Here is a 23,460-nt window from a genome sequence, read left to right as displayed (position 1 = left end):
GCGTTTGTATTTTTAGCAAGTCTTTAGTTTGGTATATATACTGTATGTTTCAAAATCACATCGCTAATGCACCCTTGTGTATGTTGCCTCTTTAAGCAAACTCTCCAAACTGACCATCGTCGAATCCAAGATCCTTAGCTGACTGCTTCTGCTGCTTTACGTCGTTGGCACTTGGTGGAGGTGGTAATGAGAATCCGCCAGAAGAGCTTGGTCCAGCAGGTGGTGGTGGAAGAGCAAATGACTGGAGATCGCCTCCTGCTCCTGAGTTCGAACTATCCCGCTGTTTCCTCCTTCCAAACTTTGACCCACCAAAGCTCACTGTAATAGTTTCGCCCTCTTTGAGACTGTAGTCTTTGTGTTCCTCTTTCTCTTTCGTCTCAGACGGCTTGCTCTGTTCGCCTTCCCAGCCCAATGCCTTTCTCGCCTCCTGTAGCGCAATGCTTAGGTCAAAAGCCTCGCTCCTCTCTTCAAACCCAATACCTAGAATGGCCTTTCGTCCCTGAGGATCGCGCACCGTCAGAGCGAAGAAGCGACTGCTATCAAGAACTGGCTCTACGACTCCGGGAGCGGTGTATGGCGCCGCAGCAAAAAGCTGTCCTGTTGATGCGTCCTCTAGCACGGCATCGACTTTGAGCTGGTTTTCAGACGAGGCAGATTCGTAGGCGGTCTCGACAACGCGTAGACGGGCAGTGAAGATATGGCGCTGGGGCTCGGCAGTCCATGTACTGGCAGAGTATCCCTTTGTCGAGGTCAGGGGAGGAATGTTGTAGACGTGAACGGCATTAGCGACGAAGAGGATGCGCTGAATGGCGTCGTTTGGAAGGGCGGTGCCCGTTGCGGGATCGAGAAGCTCCATTGGTGAATGATGTCAAGGGATTGAAGCTTGTGAGGCTCGTTGGTGATTCCAAGATGGGGATTAAGCTGTATGAAATAGCTATAGCTTTAGAGATGAGAGCTACTCTCAAGTATAATGTAGGTAAGATGAAGGTGGAGAGCCGTGACTTAGAGTTCGGGAAGGGGTAGAGGGGCAGGCGCGGGGCAAGTTTGATTGCATTCAGGCGCAGGGTAGCCGACTTTATTATGAGGTGAACTCATCAAATCATCAAGTCAAGACACGCTATGGAATAAAGAAACACGACTAGTCAAATTACTACCAGGACTAGGATTTAGGTAACATTAAATAACTTGGGTAAAAAAAAAACATGTACATATACACTTTTCCGACTATGATGCTCTACATCAGATCATAAACCCATAACAATCAATCACTGAAACCTTCCACTGAAGATGCCCTGAAGCAAGTGCCGTCATTTCGGCCCCGCTCCCCACCGGACATGCATTCACCCCGCCAAATCATCTCCAAGAGGCCTGACTCACCAGCATCGGATCAAAAATTCCCCTCCGTCAGATTCTAGACTTGGGGAATAGTATCACCTCAACCTCCCAACTACTTCCCTCGTAACCTCTCATACACTCTCCATAATGGCAACTATCGATACATCAGGTAAATGTTCCATAATCACATTTGCCGTCCTATACTAACCTTGCAAAGTCGCTCCTTCCACCGAGGTTGAACAACCTCAAATCTCCAAAAGCGCCGATTTCGAGTCCGTCACCAGAATCCACTATTTGATACTTTTCTAACACCCTCTCAGTATCGTAGAGACATACCGCGGACTTCTTGTCTCAGACCCCGATCTCACGAAACCCGTCGCTGCGATTGAGTCCCTCATCGCCCTCCTAAACGCCCAACCTTCAACCACCGTCTTCGAGATCCTCGACACAGTCAAAGTCCACTCCGATCGCCTCAAGGCCTCCGTCTCGAACCCCGTGCCTCTATCCGCCGGAACAGATCTCTTCCTCCAGTACCTCGTTTCTTCTCTCCGACAACAAGATGGTAGCTTCGACGCCGTGAGGCAGCATCTCCTCCGCAACGGACGCCTTTTTGCCCAGCGTGCTAATGCCGCGCGAGAGGGTATCGCGGATGCAGGATGGAGGCTGATTCTCGAGGGCCAGTGCATTCTTACACACGGTGCTTCGCGGTCCGTTGTTGGTATCCTGGATCGCGCTGCTCAGAACCTTGGTGCTGGCAAGTTCAAGGTTATCTACGTGCGCGAGGAGACCCGTGTCGAGGAGAGCGATCGCGTAGTCCGTGAGCTTCGCTCAAAGGGAATTCCCGTCGCAGAGATCGCAGAAGCTTCAGTGGCGTATGTAATGGGTCTACTGCGCCAGGTCAATATGGTGCTTGTGGGTGCTGAGGCAGTCACATCCAACGGCGGTATCATCTCTCGTATGGGCACTCTGCAGCTCTCTAAGTTGGCGGCTGAGGCCAACCTTCCCTTCTACGTTGCTTGCGAGACACACAAGTTTGCGCGCAAGTTTGTGATGGACCAACGGGATATTGGCTTCAAGCAGGACATTCTCGACTTCAGTGTCGACACCAAGAGTAAGGATACTGTTGACGCTGTCGACTTTACTGTAAGTTTCCCTCGAGTTCTTGAATGACAAATTTACTGACGCTTCAAAAAAGCCACCGGATTTCATCTCCAAACTCATCACAGAGAATGGGATTAAGCTTCCCGGCTATGTTTTTGAGCAACTGCTCGATATCTACGGCAGTCTTAACGGTTGAGAAGTCATTCCACATGTTCAGACAAAATCACGCCCACTCTCAGTCACTGAGCATAGTGTGACTGGCTCGTTGAGGCTCCTTTCACCACATCAGCTCTGTCGATTATGAAGAGGCCCGGGGAAATATTATCTTTCGGCGTTTGGGGCTTGTTGAAAGCCTGATTAGACCGACATTATGAGTATTGTCCACAAACTTGGGATGCATATGGCATAATGGTTGATGTCTAAGAGGCCACGATGTTGGAAGGGCATTTGTTATCACTGCAGCAATCTTTGATTTGGTAAGGAGTTCAAAATACAAGGGTACGTAGAAACGGATATGAACGACACATTTGCTTTCTCAGGGAGTGACTATCCTCCTTCTCATCCCGCCTATGGCAATTTGGGGCCCATATGAATGTCAAAACTCCAACAATACAGAACAAAATCATCCCAACAATTCGTTTACAGTAAGAAACCATTCGTATACAAGAATCATGATCATCGTTAAATATCCCGTACCAGTCTGGCTCCGACCCATGCGTAAGGGTAGTTCCTCTGGTACCAGTTCACGAAACTCGCCCGTCCTGCGATGCGTGGATGAGTTGCCCACGAACCACCCAAGACAATGTTGTGCTTGCCATCGAAAAAGTCTGTTGTATACAAAGGATACAGAGACATGGGCTCAAAGCCTTCGTGCCGTTCGAGAATTGAGCTCGTCCATTCCCAGACACCGCCCATCTCAGCTTGGCCAGCAAGTTTGTTGCCCCGAGAGGTAACTGGCATAGGATGCCAGTGACGGAAACCGACATTGGCGTCGGTCAGGTCAAAGAATAGCTCAGAAGAGCTATCCTTGACCAAAGCTGAAGAGTTGGATGGCGGGGTTTCCTCTACGCCATCGTTGACAAGGTGTCTGCCATATGTTAATGAGGGGTGTTGGATCACTGGGGATTAGACTTACCCATTAACTGCAGGAACCGTCTTGGACAGGATACGTTCAGCTTCAGCCTTCTTCTGCTTATCGACATGTGCATAAATGCTTTTAGCCTCTTCAAAGGTAGGAATTCGACCACCCATCCACGCAGCGCAGCCGACAAGCTCGTCGTATGAAGCAAATACAGGCCAGTCAAGGGCGTACTTGAGAGGAACTAAGCCATACATGGTTCTGACAAACTTGCCCTCGATGAACGAGTCGGGAACTGAGTTTGCGTGATGGCCATTTCCATTTCCATTAGTGTAGCCATTTGAATGGCCATTGGTGTGGTGACCGTTGGTAGCTCCATCTTGCTTGTTAGAAGGGACCGAGGACCATGAGACGGGAACCCGATCAATCTTGGAGTTGTACAGGTACTGGGCATACTACGGCTTTGGTCAGAACTTGACAGAATCCTCAGTGATCAATGTTGCATACCTCTTCATTAGTAATAGGTCGACCTTGAGCTTGGAAGGCATGGACGTTCGCTTGACGTGCTGGTTTCTCATTATCCCTATGAAGGTATGTCAGTCGATATTCCTCACATTATGTTAAATAGACGTGGCCGTACCAGCCAAAGTGGCGCGAAGGGTCGGTACCATCCTCAGGGTCATCCATGCCCAACATGATTGTTTGCTCGGGAACATCAAACCACTGGTTCGGGACTCTAGCCTTATACGCTTGCTGAGCCATCTTCGCAAAGTCGGGTTGAACTGTATGCGGCGGAGGAAGTGTCTTGCTGCTTTGTAGCATCATGTAAAGCAAGGTCTCAATATGCATCAACTCGTGTTCAAAGCCAACCCAGATGGCCCGGCCAATCTCTCGAGGGATCTTGTCTTGGCCATTCTCATACAGCTTTTGCAGACGAGATCTGACCCTGTCTTGGTATAGAGTAATCTCTTGAACAGGAGGCCATTCAGCAGGGATTTCTGAATGAGAATGGCAATGCTCTGGGTTGTCCACATCAGGATCTATTCCTCTCTCAAAGATGGAATAGTAGGACGTGGGATCGGTCGGAGGTTGGCCCGTAGTCTTGGTCAACTGAATGTCAAGAAAGGTCGGGATATGGCCGAGATAAAAGATGCATGCATTGCGTAACTTGATGGGTTTCTCTTGAAGCTCTTCATCGGCAATCATGTCCTTTGTCACAATATCCCATGCCTTCCAAAGCGCCTCCCAGTCTTGGACTGTCGGTAGGGGCTTTGCGGCGTAGAGAGACGGGATTAGACTGAACGGCATACTCGATTTCTTTAGAAGGTGAAGGCCTGCTCAAGTGTTAGTCTTCTCTTGGCTAGCTCTTATGCACGCTCTTCATATGTCTCCAGCTTCACACATGTGCCCCCACGTCACCTCGAATACTGCCCCGTTTTGGACTCGTGCTTCTAGCAGAGCTGAAAAAGGAAACAGCCCTTTTTCTCGATTCGCGGGGTAGTTTGGTAGTGCATGATTTCAAGATATCGAATCGCATGTTTTTGGGGTGGGATGTGCATCATGGGGGAATGTGACCTACCATATTCATCTCCCCGACTCCAATAGCCAGTCTCGGTCAGGCCTGCCAACTTCCAAAGCTTTGTCTTTTCCTTTTCGGAATACTTGAGACTTTGTTCGATCCATACTCGTTCATGAGGCATAATTCTCGATCCGAGAACATCCGTCGGCCGGGTGGGAGCAAGAAATGCCTGATGCCGCCCGCCTTCAATATCATAGACGTACTCACCAATGACCTTCCATTCGCTCGGGTTAAAGACCTCTTCACCAAGGATCTCATTGGCGTTTTCAAGACCATTCAGGATGAATCTGTATGATGTCAGTATACAGGTTTTCCCCAATGTTCTGGTTGGCTTACTGATGGGTTACCCCCTTGGAGTCTGTATTCAAGAACTGCGGCATTAACATCGACAGATCCATCCAGATTCGAAACTACGTACCGTTGTATGCATGGCTATGGAATCATTAGTACTGCTGACATGTAAGTGGCGTATGTGACTTACTAAACCCTGGCCGGGTTACTGCAAGAGTCAACCGCGACGATCATGGAATCGGATGGCGTGAGGACCTCTGCGAACCCTCCCAAGAAATCAGCTGCCTCATCTCGCGTGAAGTTTCCTGTAATTTCTTATCAGTATCGTGAGACCTGTGCCTCCGGGAGGGACATACCGATACTAGAACCGAGGTGAATGATACACTTTGAACGGCTCGTAAGAGAAGGATGCTTGAGCCATTCCCTTCCATCGTCATATGTCCCTAGAAGGCCATGGCACGAGACATAATTGAAGTCGGGTACCTGAGCCAGAGTACGCTCAAGTTCTTTGAGAGACAGATCCAGAGCAAAGTATTGGATAGGCTTTTTGGCCTCTTCAAAGGCCTGCAGAAGCAAGCAGATCTTGCGGAGGTTTCTTCGTGATGTTAGTGACGAGGAATCATAATATGGGAGAATTGACTAACCCGCTTCCCAACTCGATCACCATAGATCCCTCAGGAATCTGGCTGGCAATTGCCGCCGAGTTCTTTTTCAATATCTCAATTTCATAGTTTGTCAAGTAATACTCATCCAGATATGTGATCTGGACTTCTATGAGTAATTGTAAGAGGGGTCTCGGCAGAATCAACATACGTCCTCGAATAACTGTAGCCCTTTCTCGTTGTACAGAAGAAGTGTGGGGAGCTTCCTTGGGCCATTTTCAGGATTAAAGGAAGTGGCAATCTCATCCTTCAAATTCATCTCAACATATTCACCACGAATATCGATAATACTAGGTGGAGAGGGCGTTGGAATGCTACCATTCTGCTTTACGCTCGGAGGAGCGGCGGCGGCAGCTGAAGACGCCGTAAGAGAAGGCATTATAAAACAAAACTGAACTAAACAGAGTACTGTAAAACTTCAACTCGAAATTTGATGCTTGATAGAGGTAGGCAGATGGGGACAACTGTGATTTATAGCTTATAACAGAAATCGTCTTGAAGGGCGTGCCACTCATTACTGATCCTCCCACCCATACCCATAGGTCCGAAGTACCTGGACATGTTTACCTCCTCAGTGGAGAATAGCTCAGACGACTCCTCACATCTTGATCGAGCTGGGCAGGTATCACGGCCAAACAACGCGGGGGATGGTACGCTATTCTTAGTAAGGAGAATCGTCATCATGCCGGATAGTCTGGCAATGATACTTTGCGCCAGGAACACAGCCAGGGCGGCCTAGGCGATCCACTTGGACGTCGCAAAGAGGAAACCGGACGTGCCTCAACGGAAGTAAATGGCCCTCCAATCGACAGACTTTGGCTTTGCAGCAAGTACTATACATTGTTCTCGACAAGCTCGGATGCTCTCTGTATGTGAAAGATTCTGAAATAAGTTTGTCATGGTCTGCATTCTCACAGTTGCAGCATCAGCACTTGTGGAGCGAAAGTGGGAGAGGTTGATAACTGGCAAATCAATCCCAAGAAGCCACCGCCCCACGCCCCACGCGCGTGGGAGAGCTCACAAGGTTATGTTAGAGCTTCGAGCTTTGGTAGAGTGAAGCTCGATTGTGCGTGGAGGAGCTTTGGTAGTCTTATATATCGATCCATAGAGCTCGTCGATGCATATTACTTCGAAACTTCAGCCTCATCTTGCGTGATCATGAAGCTTACCCCAGATCCTTGAAGCCGTGGAGATCAGTACATTAGAGCATCTTCTAAGTCAACCGTTTCCTGGCGACATCAAGTCCCTGCAGAGACCTCGGGAGTGCTTCAAACCGTAAACAGCGCAAGTGCAAGCCGTGTCTCGGGAAACTGGTTTGTACGGGTCATCGATTTGTCTGTTGTCCAAATATAATAGACAGGATTCGTTGATCTCAGAGATAAGATGGGACTTGTAAAGCTGCCCTGGTCAGGTCGTAAAGGACCCCGCGAAGCTTCCGGAAATGCCAGCTCAAAGCCCCTCTTGGTACTTGGGCCGCCCGCTATGACATGCCTGTTTGGAGGTAGTTGTCTGACAAGGGGTGAGCACTAGGTGCAGTGACTTGCATTTGCCGGTCTTGGCGATCCAGTAGTGACTTGATCTGAACGTCATGCGACAGGTAAGCTCGTAGCTGTAACTCCCCGAGCCAGAGCTGATGAGTGATCAGATCCATCACCGCGGAAGTTTGAGTAATGATTGATTAATCAGTCGACAACGTCACCTTCTTTTACCGATCGTACGCGATTCGGGCCGCTATCGAACCATTAAGGATTTGTTAACCGAATTCTTGGATGAGGTTGGAGGAGGAAGAAATGGGCAGAAGAAAGAAGAAAGGTGGAAGGCTGGAACAGACTGACAGTACTTCTTTCCTCCTTCCGAGTTATACAATCAGGAAGGAGATCAGAAAATCGATGTGAGCTTCAACATGCAAAATAAACTGGCTCATACTAAGACAGGTGCAAGGCATCTCATCTGCAATGTTGCTTCTTGAGCAGCCAGACTTTACCCTAAGGGCCAACCTCATTCATACTCCATCGAACGACCTTGGTAAAACATCATGATTATCTCCACATCATATTCATACAGTATTGCATTTTAAAACATTGATCAAAATCTGGCTATCAATTGAATGCCACTCTTAACCTTCCTGCGCCAGAAAACCCTTCCAAATCGTTCAGGACTTTGCTTATCCGCTGCGAGTCCAACACCTCAATATCCGTCCTCAAGAACTTTAGCGAATCTATTTCGATAGGTTCATCATCGATTCCAGGTAACAAGAATTGGCTTTTCGATATCGAAGCAGCAGGTTTGGGGGGCTCTTCAAGGGTTGAGAGCATACTCGGTAATGTTGGGCTCGTACTGTGGCGATGCGCGGAGTCCATTCTTTGTATGCGATCGTCTGACGATCCCGTCGAACGAGCAGCTTCTCGATTTTGGGCAAGAGGGTTTCTCATCTGCGAGAAATATCGATTTGTGCCCTCGAGATTATCCAAATAGCTTGATGCAGCGGGTAAGTAAGCCGTAGCTCTTCGCAACGCCTGGCAAGCTGTTCCCACCATTTCCTCTTCGAGAACGTTTGATGTGTCTGCGAAATCAAGAATTTGCTGACTTGTCACTTTCTGCTTCAGATCCATGTGGGGGAAATGCCGAGCATATACCGCCATGAATCCTGCCAGCCAGGTGGAAAATGCAGTAAGTGATGATAGGGGTAATTTGTCTTTGCAGAGCTCAATCAAGTCGATCACATTGCGAGATGCTCGGAAAACTTCTTCTGAACTCTCTTCCCAAAACCCATCTAGAGCATGATCGAGCGTAGGTTGGGTTCGGTCAAGAGGACCTTGTGGTCTTCGGCAGCGAAGGGGCAAGAATGGTAAGTATTCTCGGTTAAGGACGATCTGACAGGCCGATGTCAACATATGCAGCGAGACGTAGGTGTTGGTAGCTTGATGGTTGTCGTGGCGGTAGTAGTTTTGTCGGGACAAGGTAAAAGTATCGGGCAGTCCGCTGTAGAATGCGTTCAGTTTGGCTCTTAACTCATAGAATCTCGACCTATTATCCCAAGGAGGAAGATTTTCGTGCTCACGACCACCCTTTGAGCTATATATCGATATATCGCTCCATAAATCTACCAGTCTGATAAATTGACTCAGAGTACTGTCGTCGTTCATCTGGGGCTGAATAAATCCTTCGGGCTGCCTTAGGAACCCCGTGTAGACATGCAGAGACAAATCGAATGCTATTTCAGAACATGGTAACTGTATCCGCAAAGTCTCGGTCGGAGTGCTAAGGGCTCTGTCACTTCCACCTCCCATTAAGCGATCGAGAATGAAGCAACTGTACATTGTTCGCCGTCGGGTTTCTCTGACGATGGCGACTTCGGCTGACCCCGTTCGAGATTGTTGTGATGTGGATGTCTGTTTCTCCAACAGGCCCATTCGTTGGTCATCAAGTTCGAGCTTCATCATCTTGGCCATTCGAATCGCAACCCCGATATACATCCACGCAGACTCATTCCCTTGGCTCCACTCAAACAGCCCAAGCATCAAGAATGCCTGGATTCTCTCCACAGTTATGGTGTCCATGGCCGTCCGTAGAGGACCTAGGGCTGTAGTGAGAACGGTAGCAAAAAAGTCAGAAGCAGCCAATGGGTTCTTTTGGGGCTGTGATGTACGTGGTCGGGCATGTCCATGCTGTGAGCTCTGTAAATGCGTCACGTAGCGTACCAAGTCCGGATGGAATCGAGCTGTCATTGTCAAAATTCCGAGTAGCACCATGTTCAGCTCAGACGAACAGTCCTTTTTCTGTCCAGGTTCAGTGACCATCCTTTCCTTGAGCGATGGCAGATGGATGAAGGGAAGTTCTGTTGCATAATGCTGTTTGTAGATGCTGAGCAGTTGACTCCAAAGTTCAGTTGTCAAAAAGGGATATGCGAGAACTTCTGCTGCGTAAGCAGTCGACCTCTCGCTGTCACGCCCAGGCACATCGTCAAGTTTCCTTGTTCTTTTCTTTTCCGGGTGTGGTTCCTTTTCTGATCTAACCGCGGCTTGAGATTCGCTTCGTTTTTGTGGAATAGGGGCCGGCTCGGGATATTGGCACTGGTGGCTTCCCTTGACGCAATGATCGCAGGGACTATGGCCTCCATCGTTATTGCATTTTATCTTTGATCTCCTACATCGCACACAAGCAATGCTAGATCTCATGGGTAATTTCGTTCTGGAGCTTGTCCTCTCAGCCCTCTCATCAGAGTTGGAGGGTGTCTGGGTCCATATCAGGCTATCGTCGCCGGCGTCATGTCTGAGTTCGTCATGACGAGGAAACCAGTTTGACGCCGGTAACGTGCCCTCTCGGGCACGGGATAGTTCTTCGAGTTTTCTTTTTGAATTCGGCAATGGATGTGAAGGTATCTCTGACGGCTTATTGCCCTCGGGGTCTATGGGAGACAGTATAGACTGGATGCGAAGTTGGGAAGCTATTTTGGCGATTTGTGCTCCTTTCGAGCCGTGCTTTTGGTATCAAAAAAGTCTGTCGCGACTGAACCGGTGATATCAGGAGTGAAATAATATGGGGAAAGTGTCAACCAAATTCGAGTGCTGTAGCAATATTAGGTAGTCCAAAGGTTTTGTTAACTTGATGGGACATAAAACTATTTATTATCCAGAACCACCTACGAAACATCAACATTGGATCCATATCAAGTAAATGAGACCCCGGGCCGACCATCGCTCTCTCATGCCGACTTACAAGATATTCTAGACGGCCCACGCAACCGAGTCACTAGTCCATACATGGTAACTTACAGGCCAGACGTGCATAAAATCTGGGTAAGGAAGGACATGGATCCTTTGCTAGAGCCGTATTAGAAGAACGTCAAAGCCAGACAAGGGACTTTTACCGCAAGTTTGGTCAGAAAGAAAGAAAATACTAAATTAGTGTGCCGTGGGTTCGCCGACAGAGCCTCAAGATCATGACAGCCAACGTTAAGAGTTGACTGGTTGGGAAAGTTTTTCCGATATGATAGATCCATCGTCTCATATAATATTAGAAAGGAGTGCTAGTTACGCAACTGCTTTTTCTTTCTTTTGCAACAAGGGGTTTGTTATCTCGGTGTTGCCCAACTGATGATCACTGTTGTTGTTCATACATATTCCCTTGGGTTTTGACGCTGATGAACCCCAGGTCTTCAGTAGAGAGAGACTGCTCAGGGATTGTGGAAACTCTATATGGGGTTGATGGATGGATACAGGGGACAATCTTATACGTAATAATGGGGTAAAATAGCATGATGAAAAATATTACAACGAACCATTGCGGGTTCCCTTTTGTCCAGCTCTTGATTTTGGTAGGTTTTACCGTAGTGTTCGCAGAATGCAGTACTTTATATTCCTATAAGCGTTGTATAAATCATTCGAGGTCAAGAGGTAGCCGGTTGATGTAGAATGGGTATGATATCACCATGTTTGGCAACGTTGCAAGTGACAGTCAACAAATCCGACGAGGCCGAGATCTAGAGAGAAATCCACGGGGCCGATTTACGGAGATGAAGAAATGAGAGCCGTTTTGGCTCGGGCTGTGGGCACGGGAACGGCTTCGCTAGAGGCTCTGCAAGAACCTTACCACGGGTAATTAAAGAAGGTTAAAAGAGAACAGTAAATAGGCCTATCGTGAAGATCATTAGCATCAATTCATTAGTAGATCAATTACCTAACAGACTGTAAGTGATTCTAGACCTTCGGCTGGATACATATCCGTCATGCGCCTCAATTGTTTGCGTGGCTGTGGCCATCAATTCATACCATTTGCCTCATAGAAAGACAAGCCTTTGGACTACACCAATAACTGTTGACCTACATGATCATCCTGGTCATGTCGACAACAAAATGCCAAGCTGGGCTAGTTACTAACCATCAATGGACCCCTCTGAAGGTAAATCTAGGGACTTTAAGCTTAAGTGCTTCGCCCATTTGCACACGCATCTCTGTTGATGGCAAATCCCCCAACATGAAAGAAACATTGTAACAATTTCTTGTTTTATTTCCTGAAGCCATGAGCCACACCACTTTAACTCAACTCAACCTACTAAGGTCCTGTTCTAGAGGTGGCGATTACAGGGGTTAATTCTTCCATCATGATGCTCGAACCAATGAATGACGTCGCCGCCTTTAAAAGAGGCCTCACAAGCTTCTCAAGCTCATCGTTGGATTCAATTTAAGCGCCGACAGACGCCCACCCTCTTTTGACTGCAATCAAATTATATTTGTAGCCAACATCACCCTCTTCTGCAAATCAACTACTTGCAGCAGCCGCCGAGCATAACATTGCATTGCATTAACGCGCATCGCGCTTGTCTTTGCCTGTCTACCTATAGTTGGTGGTGGATCAGGGTTCTGTCATAAGAGGCGACCCCTCCATCTTGACTCTGCGACTTTCCAAGTTCCAGGATTTCATCATCTCTCCCCTATTCTCGTCTGCGACTCGCCAACCCAAGTTCATTCCTCTCCTCTTCTCTCGATAATACTGGAATTACACCCTTCTCCTTCAACCAAGCAAACATCAAATTCCATCCAATATGTCTAATGTAAGTCATGGCATCTGCCCTATCCTGCTCATGACGTCCATCTTTGCGCCTCAACTATACTAACAAAACCCTCCAACAGGATCCGAAGCTTCTCTACGCTGTAGAAGGCATCAATGCCTACCACATTACCAATGGCAAAGAGCAGTCGCTCACTCCTTCGGGACCCCAGACACTGTCGCTTCTGATGGTCCCGACCTCATCTGGCTTTGTCGAACCTGCAGGAACTGGCTCCGGTGAAGAGGACTTTTACCTACACCTGCATCTCCCTCCAGAGCTTGACCTGCCTCTTCCCGCCACGACCCAAATCTACCATCAGCCACCTACAAGTTACTTGATTCCTCGTTGGGATCTCGGCCCCGACAGCGGCGCCTTTACCCGTATCGAATTCCCTCCTGCCAACTCTCGACCCGGTGTTCAGGAAGACGTCGACACTTTCGAGACTATCCTCGCCCAGTGCACCGCATTCCTTGAACGCTCAGCTCCTCCTCACCCGCCACGACCCTCCGAGAAGGCACAGGCCAAGGCACGCGAAGCTGCTGGGGAGCAGCTCCCCGCTTATAACCCAGCTAACTACAATCCTGGGGAGAATTATGCTCAAGGCAGCCAGAGCGCAAATAGTGCCGGCCGAATCGTTCTTATCGACGAGGAAGATGGCAGCGTTCTAGGAGAGCTGACCGACAGCTATCAGGTGGTGGAAGATAGCAAGATCAAGCCTGGTTCCAAAGGTATGTACTAGAAAGTTCAGAACATATCACTTTTAGTTGCTAATGTGCGCGTAGAGCCCGTCGAGATTGCCCTTCCTACCGATGGTGGCCAGAGCATCTCTGTCCAGCCTGCTTCTCAGTCCTGGGCTGAAATGGACATGCACCCTGCGTACAAAAAGTCGACTCTTGTAAGCAGCGCAAGCAAGGCGTCTCGACTGATTGTTACCACGTCCGACGTTGTTTCCAGAACACTTCAAAGCCAAGCCGACAACTTTACTCAGAAGACAAAGCCCAATGACAATCCTGTCACCTTCGCCCCCACTACACATGAGCATATCCGTCGAATCAACACCTTCTCCAACAGGGCGGCTACTTTCTCAGCCACCACGGTTGGTACCATCGGCAACTTGGCGCAGAATCTTGGTGCAACCGTCACTCGCCGCAAGGATGGACGAGCTAGAGGCTACGATAAGGATGGCAAAGCCATTGACACCTATAAGCCAGGTGTGCTCAACAAGAGCTTGATGGCCTTCAACACTGTTGTCGATGGTATTGAACAAGCTGGTCGCAACCTACTTACTGGCACATCATCCAGTGTAACAACTGTTGTTGGTCACCGCTGGGGTGCTGAAGCTGGCGAGGTGTCGCGTAACCTCGGTGGCGGTGTCAAGAACGTTGGACTCGTCTACATTGACGTTACAGGTGTGTCCCGGCGTGCCATTCTCAAGAGTGTCGCAAAGGGTATGGTTGTGGGCAAGGTCAAGGGCGGCGGCGAGATTATTGTCGGCGGTACAGACAACGAGCTCATCGAGGCGAGGCAAGGTAATGGCCAAGGGGCGCAAAGCACATATGGTGACAATGTGAGCGTCGCAAATGGCAAGAAGCCCGCTTAAGGGACAGTCACGAAATGGGAAGACATTGGAGTAGGGGTTACTTATGACGATTTTGGTGCGGTTCACTTGGGCATTATATTGGGTGGCAATGCGATTTGATCAATAATGCATTTTGAAAAGCCAGTGTATCATTTTAGTAGGGAATATTTTCATTGAGTTTTAATGATGTATAATGAAAATGAAATCCAGATACTTGAATGGTGTAAGTGACATGATCTGTGAGGTACAGTACAGTATGTGTACCAGCATGTACGGTGTGATCGCGGGGCAGTTGCCATCGCGTCGCGCATAGAAGAGCTTCACTTTAAGTCTGGTCTACTTACCGAGAAATATTGTCGATTGCGCGCAATGTCAAGGACCAATTTATCAAGATACCACGATACCGCAGTCGTCACGTCATCTGAGCTCGGCTGAATATCGTCCATTGAACCATATAGAGCTCGGATATCCCATCTTTGGACTATTTTAAAGAGCAACCTCCCAATAACGATCTGCTGCCAAACGGACGAGTGACTGGTTCATGTGCCGTTTCGAGCTTATCGGAGTTATCATAATTATTCTTAATGATTTTGGCGATTTCATTAAATCTAGGAAAGCCCAGAATCGGTGTGTTTCTACCATCCTTATCCTGTGATGCATGACCGCTAATTGTACATTCAAGATCTCCTCAACCAGAGCCAGAACCAAAACCATGCTCCACGAAATCCTCCTCTCCCTCTCGGGACACCCATCCCCTCTCCTCCGACCCGATACCGCTCAATCGAATGCTCTATCCGGTATCTCACCCGCCGAGCGACAACTCCTCGCCTCAGCCGCCCATCTAAGCGACGTCCACATCAAAGTCATCAGCTACACGGCCCAAGTAGCAAACTCGCACTCATCAACCATCTGCCGAGCCGTTGCGACAGCCATAGACTCGATCCATCTAGCCGCTTTTCAACGCAAGGTTCTCGATGTCGAAGAAAGCATACTACAAGATGATCCGGAGCTGGTGGGAGCGTACAACATTGTGCCTCTAACGGCTGTCATGAGCGAGTTCAAAGATTGGATTAGGAGAATGGACTGGCTATGGGAGATGGTACAGTTCATGTTGGCCAAGGATAAAAAGGGTGAAGGGTGTCATGGAGCACAGCTCATGGACCGTCTACGACTTGAGCTACAGAGCGGTTATAGGGACGTTCAAGAGACGGCGTTGAGTCTTGTTGCAGTCGCTGAGACTGCTTGGCTGAAGCAGGTTTCGGCATGGATCTTATACGGTAGACTTCCAAGCTTTGGGACTGAAGACTTTTTCGTACAAAAAGTGGAAGCGTCTGAAGAGGTTGGTTCAGATGCGAACTTCAGTAAGGCATTGCTAACAGATGTAGGAATATATATCGCGGTCGAGTCTGTTGCCTGCCTTTGTGACACCGGGCACAGCTTCATCTATGCTCTTTATCGGCAAGTCGCTAAACCATATCAGAGTCAAGAGCAATATAGACTCGGGACTCCGTGGTCTGGATCACCTGTCGTCCAAGCTACAAGAACTATCAAGTCTCACATTTCCGCTGAAAAGTACCAGCTTTTCAAGAGCCATCATTGCCGTGCGGATATCCTTGTCTGAAAACACACTCCAGAAACTCCTTCCACTGGCCAAGGTAACAGAAATGTTGCAGTTGCTAAGGGACTTTTTCTTGCTGGGTCGCGGTGAATTCGCCATGCAATTGACCCACGAGGCAGATGAGAAGATTCGCAGTCGATGGAGGAGAGCAGATAACTTGTCTTACGAAAAGGGAGATGGTCTGAAGAACGTGACGGTCAAGGAGGGCGAGGTCGCTGCTGTACTTGCCAGAACGTGGGCTGTTCTGGCATCTATGCAGGGCCAGCACGCTGAGGAGGACGAGCAACTTGAGCTTGCTCGAGATCTCTTGCGACTCAACCTCACAAAGAGTAAGACGACAGCACCATTGGGATCTGGTTCTGGACTCAGTCGAGAGGCTGCAAGCCTCTTATTCGAATCACCATTCCGCAATCTTCTATTCTCTGTCCCCTCTCTACTATCTATCCAAATACCAGCGCCATTGGACATGGTTCTGTCACCATCAGATGTCCAGATCTACTCGTGTATAAACGCTTATTTATTATCAATGCGAAGAGCGCATATCCGACTTACCGATCTATGGAAGATCACTTCCCTACGGCGTCATCATCCAACGTCAAGAGGCGACCGGGAGCAGATCATTCTTCTTCGAAAGAGATGGACAGCACGATCTTCTTCAATGCGTAGCTCATGGACGACAGCCAGCGCTGCCATCTTCTTTCTTGCCGAAACGGAAGCCTACCTTCAGACAGAGATCGTAGCTGGGCTATGGGAGGGTTTCCACGAGTGGCTGACAGCCAATGATCCTGAACATGGACGGTCTAGAGCACCAACACCTACCAAATTTCAAGATAAGGCCGGCGACTTTGAAGGAGAGGAGGAGGAGGACGACGACGACGACGATATATGGCTGAGCGGCGAGAACAAGGCCGCGATTCAAAACGAACCCCCCAAATCATCGGATTCGACTCCTCCCCAGGATCCCCAAACTCTCTCAACAGCACATCGGCTCTATCTACGTACCCTCATCCACCGTCTACTCCTCACTCAACCAACATTCACACAGCCACTCTACAACCTTCTCATTCACATTGATCACCTCGTTGCTCATCTACACCGTCTACACGCTATCTACACCTCTATTGATCTCGAGACAGACGCTGGTGTAGTCGACGCTTTTGTCGATCTCGAGTCTGAAGAGCGCGACGTCAAGCGTCGCCTCCACGACATTGAATCCCGTGTCCGCTCTGGCATAGAGGATGTCGTCGCCGCACTGCGCGTACTCGAGTCTGACCCCATTTTCACGGCCGAGTGGGAGGGCGACACAGCTCCCCCCACTGCAGCTGAAGATTACAATGAGGAAGAGGAGCGGCAGGGTAGGGCACGGGACACAGACGATGCAGAGGAACGTGGTGGCTTTACAGCTGCTAGGGTTGGCGGTATTAATCGTCTGCTCATGAAGCTCGACTTTGGCACCTGGTTCGGCAGAACGGACGGGCATGACGATGTCGAGCAGCAATAAAGTCAACGGCCTGACATCTTCTACGATATACGGCCATATGGACGATGTCGAAAGCCAGAGGCAAATTGGTTGACCAGACCTATGGACATCAATGACACACTGCAGGCTGCCAAATCAAGGTATGCCTGCAGCAACGAAAAGCAATGGGAAAGAGCCGGACGTTTCCCCCGCGTCTGTGGCGTTACGGTGGCACGATTGTCCATGTCCCCAGGAGCATCTCGACCTGGTATGACAGGGGTGACTTGGGGTGCATGAGGGTTTTTCTCTACTGGTGTATGTATGTACGGGGTTGATGATTGACCTATACCAACGAACGATTCGAATAGACACATGACCTATCAGTCCAGATTTTGTGCAATACCATAGAGGATTTATCATTTCAGCGCTTGTGTCAGCTCATGATGATATATCATTGTCTACACTTTAGCCTGATCTGCGCTGTTAACTGCTCTGTGTATGGTCTAGTAATGCATAAATGATTCAATTCGTTCCGAGCCATAACCATTTTCAAATCTGGGGTTAGAGGCGTAGTCCAATCCAGAGTAAAGAAAAGATGCCGGGTAGTATTACCAAGCCAAGCCAGACCATCAATCCTAGGGTTTCCATTTCTCATGGCCCTGTTCCAAAACTCCAAAGCGCCTTGCTTGCTGATACCATGGGGATGAAATTCTGTATCCCCGCGAATGTCTGTTCATACCTCGCAGCCCTACAAGTCTGAAGGGCGTGGGCAGATAAGAAAATAATGAAATATCGCATATATACACAACCGTTCTTGACGGGAAATACAAATGTTAAAACAAAACAATTAGAAGCAGTATGAATGTCATATTGTTAATGACAATAGCGCTCTCGCGTTCCGTAGCAAAAACAACGAATCTGATTAAATATCCAAAAAGAATATCAAAACGTGATCGATTGAAGTTACTGGAAGCTGCTTGCATGCTAGTACGCAGCAATAGGCTTGCGACCAAACCTCAACGAGCCACGGCTTGACGAGTGCTCTTCTGAGTGGCGACGTTGAAAGAAGCTGGGCATGAATGAGCGAGGGTTGGAGTGGTTCACATGGTCGGTGTCCCTGCGGATGGCACGGTGCGAAGGCTTCTTTGCTTGCCATCGCTCCTTGATGCAGTCGTCGACAAGGGAAATGAGGCCGGTGGAAATAATCACACTAAAGTTCTGTTAGTTCAGTGCTACAAAAAGGGGTACAAGAATACTTACTCAGCCACGTCTGTTATGGCATCAATAATGCTGCTGTCGCTAATCCAGATGTAGCAAGGAGTAACCCAAGCACCAGCCATTTCGTCGTCGAGAACTTGGTTAGGACTGCGCATTTCGGGGACGATGTGTGCAATAGGTGCACCATGACCGTCTCGGACAAGGTGAAATGAGACAACATTGAGGTTCTTGTCAATGACACGTTTCCAGGCGTACGTGTGACCCCACCACTCAAATTCATATCGCTTGTTTGTGCGTCCACCTCGTCGTGCAATGTCTACACGAGCATAGTTGCTGAACTCGAGCTTGATACGGTTGGTGGGCACCATTCGTGCTTTGGGTTTGCTGACTTGTGAATCTGATTTCTCGGTCTGGTGCGAGCCGGACCAGACGGAGGCGTTGTCGGAATGTGTCGAGGCGCTGGCCATATTGTTGTGTTTAAAAATCGAAGAGTTGCTGGAGGTTGGTCGGTGGAAAGGAGTTGTCATTGTACGCATAGCTGAGCTCATTGACCGCTGAAGGGCGGGCCGTGCTGCAGCGACAGTGCTGATCGGTGCTGGGGCATATTCTCGTTTGGAGTTGCAGACCTCTCGTCCAGAGTCGCGGCAATAGCGACGCAGTGAGAATTCTCGGCGAGCGAGGTCGTGCATTCGGAGATGGAATAGCTGGACCGCAAGTGTCCGTCGGGTATGTCCAAAGGGAACAACAGTATCGACACGGAGGTTCATATTGCCGTCCGAAGTGCAATCATCATGACGTACGGCAAGTCGGTCTAGCGAGGGAAATAGACGAGCAAAATCCTGAGGTGTGGATGGCCGGCAGGGGCGTTCGTTTGAGGTGCCACGGTAAGGAGGTAGTACTGGAGGAATATGAAGCGATTCCGGATCGGACAGAATGAAATCCTTATCTGCCTCCTCCTGGTCGTCCTCCCCATCATCTTCGCCATCGTCGTCGCCACTTTCCTCGTCTTCCTCTTCCTCCTCGTCTTCAGTTTCGATTTCCACCTCCTCGCCGCCTACGGGCAAGTCTCGACACAAGGGTGCCATCTCAGACAGAACTGAGTCATATGTGGCAATAGAGGAAGAGGATACATTGTCGAATCTTTGCTCAGATGTCTTCGCAGGTACCGTAGACTGTCGGTGTTGAGATACATCAAGAGCTTTGTTATTTGATCCGGAAGCTGAGTGGTAAGATGTGGGTGCTGTTGATTGAGACGCTTCTGAGAAGTAAGAGCCACGGCGTGAATCAGAGTCTGAAGGAGCCGGTGAACTGGAGATGACGACTTTGCGTTGCCGCCGTAATGATGGATTGGGCGTCATCGTTTGGTGTTTGTCAATTGAATAAGGTATAATGTTGTGCGATCCAGGTTGATGTTGAGAACAAAATGCAGTTTAGGAGGTGTTTAAGTGGTGTCAATACTTAGCGTTGGGAAGGGAAGAGTTTAAGTGATGCTGTGGCGTTGTATGCTTGACGTGGTTGAATAATGTAAAGTGTGGGGTATATGACACAGCCAGAGTCGGCAAGGTTGGGTTAGAGCATATAGACGTTGAATTGTCAGTGTCGTGAGTATGAAGAGAGACAATCATAGAGATATATCTTGTTCAAGTCGGTTCTGCCTTGATATGGATGGTAGACTAACAGACGTTGGTAGAAGGTGGGGAGGGGGGCTTATTTGGTACCGAGCCTGACCTTAATACGCAACCAGTGGAGCTTAAGATGCCAGGGGTGCAGTAAGACGTGTGCTGTGCTCAGGCATGGATGGACTCGAGGCCACATCAGGAACCTGGTCGACTCTCTCAGGCGGAACGGACCACTTTGGGGCCACCTATCTATCAACCCGGACCGCGGCGGGGAGGGTAGAAACACCTCGCTCCGGCCTCAGGCTCAACCATCTCATCTCAGGTTAACCTTCAATAGCCACCCCCTAGTGCCTCTCGTTGCAGACAGTGGTGACACTGCTGCAACGTTAGCATCTGTTGGATGGCAGAGTTTTAATTGAGCAATATCTGCTCCCGAAGTATAGCATTGTTTTCAAGGCCGACGGCTGGAGAAACAATCGGGATACGGACGACGCCATGAAAATAACTTGGTCATGTTTAGGGAGGCGATTTCAAGTCAGTCAACCCAGATGATGCATTCCACCCTTTGACAGACACACACACACACGCATACACAAGTAACAGGGTCGAATGTCTAATAGAACAACTGCAGTAGTCGTATGTAGTGGGAAGTACGTAGATGACTCTAGACTTTTGTTCGTGGGGGATGGTCTAAGAAGCAGAGTGCCCCGGATGGGATTCCTAGTGCACATCGGCCACTGCTCGGCCACTAAAAAGAGCGTGAGGGTGCGCGTGTGAAGACGTTGTGACGGTGTACTCCCCAGGGACAGGCCACAGCTGGGGGTGCAATGGCTGTCGAATAGCTCATGTCGAGCTCATAGTCACACCATGGGTGGGCTGTTGCCTCGTCCCGTCGATTCGGTCTTTCTGGGGTGATGGGTCAATCGTTTCTTGTTACGGTCGCGAATTCCCAAGCCCGCCGATCGATAGGATCTCACTGAAATAGTCGTCGATCAGGTCAAGCGCGTGTTGGCGCAGTATTTACAGTTAACTATTGTAAGCTTATTGTTGTACTGCGCCCAAGATGTCGCTTAAATATAGGTATCCAAGGTAATCGCGGATTGAATAATTAAAATGTTACTTAGCTGCTGTAACTCAATATGCTTTTTGTTTTAGAGTACGAAGTTCAGGGAGGACCCTTAGTATCAAATGTTACCGTTCCCTAAGTACTAAAAACCCGCCAATCTCTTGTGACCACGCATAGAGTCAGAGCTAGAGTAGGTAGTTAGCTGTGTTCACTTCTCTTTTTTTGCACTTTCCCCCGAGGTCATAGTGGAGCAAATATGTTTGAAATGAAACTCGACTTGTCGTGCGTTGGCTTGCGGCCCAGTTATTGCTCATCATCAATAAACCAAACGAGTAATATGCCCTGAACGTCTCAGGCTGGCGGGTTTCCTGGGATAAGTCATGGCTGGTCCAACACTGCGCTGCACGACAATTAACGGTAGAGAGGCCCGGTAAGTGCAGTGGCCTAGCATGGCGATGCAAGGCAAAATTTTGTTGGGTCATGACTGTGAAGTATTCTGATGATGCGAAAGTAAGGTGGGAATTCAAGTCACGATGCAATCCAAGCCGTTTCCCTGCTCTTTGGGGCTTGTTTCCTGTTTCGTCTGGTCTATTGTTTGTACCTTCCTGTAAGAGTCCATGGTGTCTTTCGTGGAAGGGAAGGTGCTAGTTGCCTCCCACAAGCTTTCGATTAGGTAGGTAGGCAGTTTACACACCTCAGGCATCATATCGAATGTTCTCTAAACGACTATCATCTAAATGTGTCCTGCTACAATTTCACAAATTGGAATTAGAGGGACTTTCATCTATCTGTGTCTTCCGCGTCACATCAAATCCCTAGATTCGTTTTAGGGTAGCTCAACGTCTCCTTCGCCCTCCACTTGGATAGTCAGCTTCCGCCAACCAAGAATCGAATCAACCATCCAAGTCAGTTTTTACTTTGACACTTCCGGATATTTTGGCTTCTCTCCTTGATCCAGAATGTCTTTGAGGCACCCCGGTGACCCCGGAATCTCATATGCACAACCGATTGGATCCCATGGCATCTCACCTCTTCGTCACCTCTCGCCTAATGATTGCACATAATCTTTAGTCAGTCGTTACCGTGGCCGTGGCTTATCGATCAGAGTAGAACGCGTCAGCCTTCTCTACCTACCGTGTTTGCCTCGCGACCATGTTGAAGTGATGGGATAGATTTTCTGTGCTGGCAATGTCGGTGACAAGGCTGCTACGACGACTGAGCTATGACTGAGCCACCAGCTTCTTGTCATTGCCAATAGAGACGGTCAGGTTGCAGATGGCCTTGACTCCGCCTTGGGCCCAATTGTCTTAGTGTCGAACTGCTACTATTTGGGGACCTGTCATGACATGGGTCAGTTAGGCAAACGAGCTGCTCCAGCTGTTTGTTATGCACATGCAGCAAAATTTCTCTCCGTAGAACCACAGTTTACAACACCAGCCTTGACGATCTCTCTGCTGCGCCAAACGGACAGAGTTACCAAAGTGCCAGTAGTGGAAGTTGGTTGACCCATTGCAACTAACTAGGCACTGGCCCGTCCCTCCCGTGCGCACAGCGGGTCAGCCAACTCAAAGCTTTGCTGGCCGCTGATATTTGGATGATGATGCATGTCTCAAGGCTGTTGGGTTGAAAAAACAACAGTTGTTACAAAACAAATGCATTGACGTTTTGTGACATTCTACCATGTCAATTGAGCATCTAGGATGGGATTTGACTAATGGCATTTTGCATTCCACAGAAGTCGACATCTATTGATACGCAGGGAAAGCCCTGTTATCAAAGTGGAAACCCAACTCTTGCATCGTGAAAACGCCTAGTTGTGTAGGACTCGGGACGCCACGAACCTTTAGTATCGAGGTTTCATACAACTCATCTTCATCAAGTCGTTACACGGTCACGTCTTTGGCTTGAATCTTGCAGCAGCAAATGCTTTACACAAGCGAGAATTCTTCCATTTGGGCTCGACCAGTGTGTTCCACCCTGCAGCTCCCACGTCTATGCATCGCACACGCTGAATATGCATGTTGACCACACCAACATGACTGACCCATCGAGATGCAGTATCTGCTCATGTGTTGACCGCCGATTCGCCCTCGTGAGCTCCAGGCCTTGTTCGATAGGTATTTTGGCCAATCGCAAGACCAATAGTTATTTTCTAGATCGAACGAGCACCCTGAAAATCGTGTTCGCGGTCTCTACAGTTAGTGCAATCGTCAACTCATCGACTTCTCACCTTCCTTGGCGTTACGTGCCTGTGCCTGACCACCATGAGGCCGCAATGCTGAATCACAGTCCTTTTGCTAGAATC

The 23,460-nt window shown here is 48.9% G+C and overlaps 7 protein-coding genes across 7 annotated transcripts; 3 read left to right on the top strand and 4 right to left on the bottom strand.

Moving 5' to 3' along the window:
• Positions 1–41: 41 nt before the first annotated feature.
• On the bottom strand, positions 42–1,175 carry EDB82DRAFT_512508 (uncharacterized protein). Its single transcript, XM_025737418.2, has one exon. The coding sequence runs from the start codon at positions 854–856 to the stop codon at positions 92–94; it is 765 nt and encodes a 254-aa protein (XP_025592281.1). The 5' UTR covers positions 857–1,175; the 3' UTR covers positions 42–91.
• Positions 1,176–1,482: 307 nt separating this feature from the next.
• Positions 1,483–2,632, top strand: EDB82DRAFT_529129 (uncharacterized protein; the record flags this gene model as incomplete). The annotated part of the gene is made up of 4 exons (XM_025737417.1): positions 1,483–1,504; positions 1,553–1,607; positions 1,656–2,478; positions 2,531–2,632. 4 exons carry the CDS (start codon positions 1,483–1,485, stop codon positions 2,630–2,632), a joined length of 1,002 nt encoding a protein of 333 aa, XP_025592280.1.
• A 485-nt stretch (positions 2,633–3,117) lies between these two features.
• Positions 3,118–6,425, bottom strand: EDB82DRAFT_529128 (C-type lectin protein; the record flags this gene model as incomplete). Its single annotated transcript, XM_065609200.1, has 11 exons — positions 3,118–3,523; positions 3,572–3,969; positions 4,022–4,097; positions 4,155–4,848; positions 5,094–5,380; positions 5,430–5,451; positions 5,512–5,525; positions 5,575–5,689; positions 5,741–5,979; positions 6,029–6,147; positions 6,198–6,425. 11 exons carry the CDS (start codon positions 6,423–6,425, stop codon positions 3,118–3,120), a joined length of 2,598 nt encoding a protein of 865 aa, XP_065463244.1.
• Positions 6,426–8,145: 1,720 nt separating this feature from the next.
• On the bottom strand, positions 8,146–10,811 carry EDB82DRAFT_548055 (uncharacterized protein; the record flags this gene model as incomplete). Its single annotated transcript, XM_065609518.1, has 3 exons — positions 8,146–9,723; positions 9,796–10,493; positions 10,766–10,811. The coding sequence occupies 3 exons, from the start codon at positions 10,809–10,811 to the stop codon at positions 8,146–8,148; spliced, it is 2,322 nt and encodes a 773-aa protein (XP_065463243.1).
• Positions 10,812–12,330: 1,519 nt separating this feature from the next.
• Positions 12,331–14,386, top strand: EDB82DRAFT_297335 (senescence-associated protein-domain-containing protein). The gene is made up of 3 exons (XM_025737414.2): positions 12,331–12,599; positions 12,679–13,324; positions 13,379–14,386. The coding sequence occupies exons 1-3, from the start codon at positions 12,591–12,593 to the stop codon at positions 14,194–14,196; spliced, it is 1,473 nt and encodes a 490-aa protein (XP_025592277.1). The 5' UTR covers positions 12,331–12,590; the 3' UTR covers positions 14,197–14,386.
• A 341-nt stretch (positions 14,387–14,727) lies between these two features.
• Positions 14,728–17,304, top strand: EDB82DRAFT_297308 (Spc98 family-domain-containing protein). Its single transcript, XM_025737413.2, has 3 exons — positions 14,728–14,802; positions 14,858–15,514; positions 15,561–17,304. The coding sequence occupies exons 2-3, from the start codon at positions 14,888–14,890 to the stop codon at positions 17,292–17,294; spliced, it is 2,361 nt and encodes a 786-aa protein (XP_025592276.2). The 5' UTR covers positions 14,728–14,802; positions 14,858–14,887; the 3' UTR covers positions 17,295–17,304.
• Positions 17,305–18,236: 932 nt separating this feature from the next.
• Positions 18,237–19,828, bottom strand: EDB82DRAFT_479756 (uncharacterized protein; the record flags this gene model as incomplete). Its single annotated transcript, XM_025737412.1, has 2 exons — positions 18,237–18,462; positions 18,513–19,828. The coding sequence occupies 2 exons, from the start codon at positions 19,826–19,828 to the stop codon at positions 18,237–18,239; spliced, it is 1,542 nt and encodes a 513-aa protein (XP_025592275.1).
• Between the last annotated feature and the right edge of the window lie 3,632 nt (positions 19,829–23,460).

Source organism: Fusarium venenatum, assembly GCF_020744135.1.
Source record: "Fusarium venenatum strain MPI-CAGE-CH-0201 chromosome Unknown EDB82scaffold_4, whole genome shotgun sequence".
NCBI lineage: Eukaryota > Fungi > Ascomycota > Sordariomycetes > Hypocreales > Nectriaceae > Fusarium > Fusarium venenatum.
This window is presented reverse-complemented; position numbering and strand designations above follow the sequence as displayed.